The 4,331-nt window shown below is 57.4% G+C and overlaps 1 protein-coding gene across 1 annotated transcript in view; it reads right to left on the minus strand.

Annotated features, from left to right (window-relative positions):
• Window positions 1–1,893, minus strand: part of LOC107207896 (cystathionine gamma-lyase-like) — an 11,359-nt gene extending 9,466 nt beyond the window's left edge. Inside the window, exons 1-2 of the mRNA XM_033516255.1 lie at window positions 1,696–1,893; window positions 5–108 (exon numbers count right to left, since the gene is read on the minus strand). Coding sequence (XP_033372146.1) covers window positions 5–108; window positions 1,696–1,857 — 266 coding nt within the window. The 5' untranslated portion in view covers window positions 1,858–1,893. The remainder of the gene's footprint in view (window positions 1–4; window positions 109–1,695) is intronic.
• Window positions 1,894–4,331: the final 2,438 nt, after the last annotated feature.

The following is a 4,331-nucleotide window of genomic DNA, read 5'->3' on the forward strand; positions in this document are numbered from 1 at the left end:
CCCTGTCCCACCCATGAGGTGCTCACAGTATTTGGCTCCATCGAGGGCGGCTGCAGCCTTTTCCAGGCAATCCCGAGTGGGGTTCCCAGACCGGATGTATTCATAACCCTGTGGTGGGAATAGGAAACAAACATCAGAGAGAGCACTAGGAAAATCTGTTCTAGGCTTCTTAAAAAGCCCTGGCTGAAGGCACTCAGCTCCGCCCAGAGAGCAGGAGGGTGCCAGGCATCCAGCCAGGCATCCCTGCCGGGAAAAGGGGCCTGGGGTGCACGGGAGCAAGGAGCCACATTGTCCTGCTTTTCCCCAGACCTGTGGCCACTGTGGGAGAGAGGGCTTGGGCTGCACAGTCCAGCCATCCTCAGGCTGGCTCAGGCTGGAAGGGACCATGAGGGTGCCCCGGTCCCACTCCCTGCTCAGCAGGGCCATCCCGGAGCACAGGGCACGGGATCCTGTCTGGACACTTCTGGATATCTCCAGTGAGGGAGACTCCACAGCCTCTCTGGAGAGAATTCTCAGGAAAAAGTGTGTGTCCATCTCCATCACAGCCACAGGGTACTGGCCAAATCCTCTAGTCAGCTCTTGAGAAGCCACACATTTCTCAGTGCCACAGCTTTAATGCAAATTCTGGGGGAATTTAATAAGGAAAATACCACTCATGCATGCATAGATGCAGTTGTTACCAAAAGAACCTGCTGAGCACCCTGGGATTTGCCTGCTTTTAGGATTTTTCTTTAATGACAACTTCCTCATAGTCAGGAATCCTGCAGATCACTCTGGCAGAGCTCCCGGCAAGAACATGGATCCTGTCATCAGGATGTGGATACAGCAGCGTGACTCCTCATGAGGGCTTCCTCAGCACAGCTGGGATTCTGTGTGGAATGAGGAATCACAAGGCAAATTCCCCCTGCCTGAGCAGCACAGCTCGAGTTTAGAGCAGGTGCTGATTTAGAAATGGCAGCTTTGTGCCACGTCCCGTCAGAAATTCAGCACAGTTTAATGCAAACCTTTCCAGCATTTTCTACAGGGCATCCACAAAATCCTTAGGAAATATTCCTTTGGTTTGGAAGGGAAAATGAAGCAGGCTCTTTTATAAAGTGTGCGTAGTGGAGCAGGGATTCTGCCCGGGCGCTGGGGCGGGTGCAGGGCAGGGAGAGCCTCCCAGATTCCCGGCTCCGGGCAGCCCCTGGGACAGCATCCCAGTGATCCCTGCTCCCTTTTCCCCGCCTTTCACACGGGAATCATCCCAACCTCATCCCAGCCTCATCCCAGCCTCTCCCGACCCCCGGCCGCTGTGGGAGCACAGAACCCCAGCTGGGTCCGGCTGGAAGGGAGCACAGCGGCTCCTCCGCTCCCATCGCTGCTCAGCAGGGCCATCCCCGAGCACAGGGCACGGGATGGGGGGCGGCCGGCTCTGGGATGTCCCCAGGGAGGAGATTCCACCGCCTCCCTGGCGAGAGCCCCGCTCCCAGCGGAACGAGATGCTCGCGTTTGCCCGGGAGCTGCCACGTGGGGAAACACCGGCACCGGGAGCTGCCTCCCCTTCCCCGGACCTGCCGCCTCACGGACCCCCGGCCGGGACACGCCGGATGCTCGTGGCCCCCCGGGTGTGCCCAAGCCCGGAGGAGGGCTCGCTGTCCCCGTGGGTGACTCAGTGCCCCGCGCGGGGCTCGGTACTCTGGTGGCGGCCGCACTCACCGCGTGTTCGCCGGGCGCCCGCTGCTTGAAGGTGGTGGAGAGCGAGATGGGCGGCACCACGGCCCCGGAGCGCCATTTCTCGGGCTCCTGGCCGGCGTGGATGGCATCAGTGGCGAAGTGCTTGAAAGGCGGCAGAAACCCCTCCGTCCCCTTGCCTGCCATGGCCGCGGCTCTGTGGGACCGGCCCTCAGCGCTCTGGGGGCTCGGCGGGGCGGGACTTTCGCGCCCCCTCATTGGCTGCGGCACCTGCGGGGCGGGGCTCCCGCGCCCTCCCATTGGCTGCCGCTGGGGCGGGGCCTGCCCTGCACAGGCAGCGCCTGCCCGCTGGGGGGCGCCCCGCTCCGCGCGCTGTGGGGCCGCTCCCGGGCGCCTTTCCCGGATCCGGGGACGCCTTTCCCGGGGAATAACCGGGAATAATCCCGGGGAATAACCGGGAATAATCCCGGGGAATAACCGGGAATAATCCCGCAGCACGCAGCTGATCCACAGGGGAGCGGAGTGCTCACTGCCCGGCTGCGCTGCCTGCAGCACCTCAGCACCGGGGAACAGCTCCGGGCGCGGCACAGGCCGGGGGGCACCTGCTGGGACAGCTCTGGGGAAGGACCTGCAGGTGCTGAGGGACAACGAGCTGTCCCTGAGCAGCAGTGTCCAGTGGAACTCTGAGGGACAAGGAGCTGTCCCTGAGCAGCAGTGTCCAGGTGGATCCTGGGGTGCCTCGGGCAGAGCATTCCCAGCAGGTCAGGGAGGGATCCTGCCCCTGTGCCCAGCCCTGGAGGCACCTCTGGAGTGTGTGTCCAGCTCTGGATCCTCAGCACAGCAGGGACAGGAGCTCCTGAGCTGAGGAAGGGCCTGGAGCATCTCCGTGCCCAGGAGAGGCTGAGGGAGCTGGGGCTGCTCAGCCTGGAGAGGAGCCCCAGCTGAGAGGGGCCTCAGCCCTGGCTGTTCCTGGATGTCCCTCTGTCCCTGGATGTCCCTGGATGTCCCTGGATGTCCCTCTGTCCCTGGATGTCCCTAGATGTCCCTGGATGTCCCTCTGTCCCTGGGTGCAGGGAGGGCAGAGCAGGGCCCAGCAATGGCACCAGAGGAACGGGATGGATCCCAGGAATTCTCCCTGCACGGGAGGCAGAACTTCTGCCCTGGGCAGTGCCCAGCCCTGAGCAGAGCCCAGAGAGGCTGTGGAATCTCCTCTCTGGGGATATTCCAGAACCACTGGGACAAAATCCTGTCCTCTGGGATGTCCCTGCTGGAGCAGGGAGGTGGCACCAGAGGAGCCACTGTGGTCTCTTCCAGCTTAACCCATCCTGGGATTCTGTGATTAAAAATTAATTCACTAGGTCTCCCTGCCAAGGTTATCCCACATGGATTGACGTCCATGGAAGAGCACTTTGGCATCTGAGGACAAAGGGCACATGTTTGCTGAAGGCCACTGATGAATGATTTTATATTATGTTTTGTAAGAAAACATTTTCTTTACAACAAAAATATAGATAAAATCTGAGCAAAGCTGGATCTAAGAAGAGCAAGCCTCTGGATGTGTGCAAGGCCACATCCCAGCCCCAGCACACAAGCAGGAACCTGGGATTTAGGAGGGAGGAATTCCACTCCATGCTGACAAATCTGCTTGCTGTAGGGAAGTTCTGCTGATAGAGGGACAAAAAACCCCATTCTCAAGAATGTGTAAGTGTAAAGTGATCCCACTGTTGGGATTCCCTACAAACACCAGAGCCCTTCCTGTGAGTAATGCCTTGGTTCCATTTCTGGGGTGAATAAGGGAGTCCATAATAAGCTGGTAAACAGTGACTTCATACCTTCATTAATTAAAAATACAGCGTGAGGCTTCCAACATCAGCTAAAACCTGAGCCAATCCCTCCATTCTGCAGCTGTGCTCTTTGTGTGTTTCCAGCATGGGAGACATCAGAACTGCTGACAGTGCCAACCTCTCACATTCTGCTCGCAAGTGGGTTCAACTTTCCTCAAAAAACAAGGAGAGACAGAAAAATCTCATTGGAAAAACCACTGGAGTATAGAGCAAAAGCAAATTGTTAGGGTCTTTTTCCTAGAATTACTTCAAATTCCATATTAAGATGGTAAAAAGCTGTGTGGAAAGCAGCTGGGGACAGCAGGTACAGGAATTCCTGAATCTGCCTCAAAATCTTGGTCAGCTGGGATGAGGGAGATGATGTGAACTCGGGAAAGAAAAGGTCACCAGGAAGGCAATTCTGTTACCACAGAAGCTCTGGTCTTCCTGGCAACTTGGGTGTTGTTTCCCCTGGGAGAGTAAGTAAAAAATCCAATTCACCAGGAATTTGGGACATCATAATTTTCACAATTACTCATCCCATACTGGAAACAGAAACTTGCAGAACTGGCCCAGGAGCTGGCAGTGCAGTGGGAAATTGGGAAGTTGTGACCCAAACAGGGGAGCTGACAATGCACCTACAAGGGCTCGCACCACGACAGGGAGACTGTTCCGTTTTTCCCTTTCCCTGCTCGTGTTTTTGAGGAACACCTGTCCAGGTTCCATCACTTCCCAAAGAACTTTCCATGGATGGTGGGAGAGCACTGGAACAGCTGCTTAGAGAGTCGCGAAGTTTCCTGTCCCGGTCCCTCAGGATGTGCCCGTTAGGACCGATCC

This window comes from Parus major, chromosome 8 (assembly GCF_001522545.3).
Source record: "Parus major isolate Abel chromosome 8, Parus_major1.1, whole genome shotgun sequence".
NCBI classification, from domain to species: domain Eukaryota; kingdom Metazoa; phylum Chordata; class Aves; order Passeriformes; family Paridae; genus Parus; species Parus major.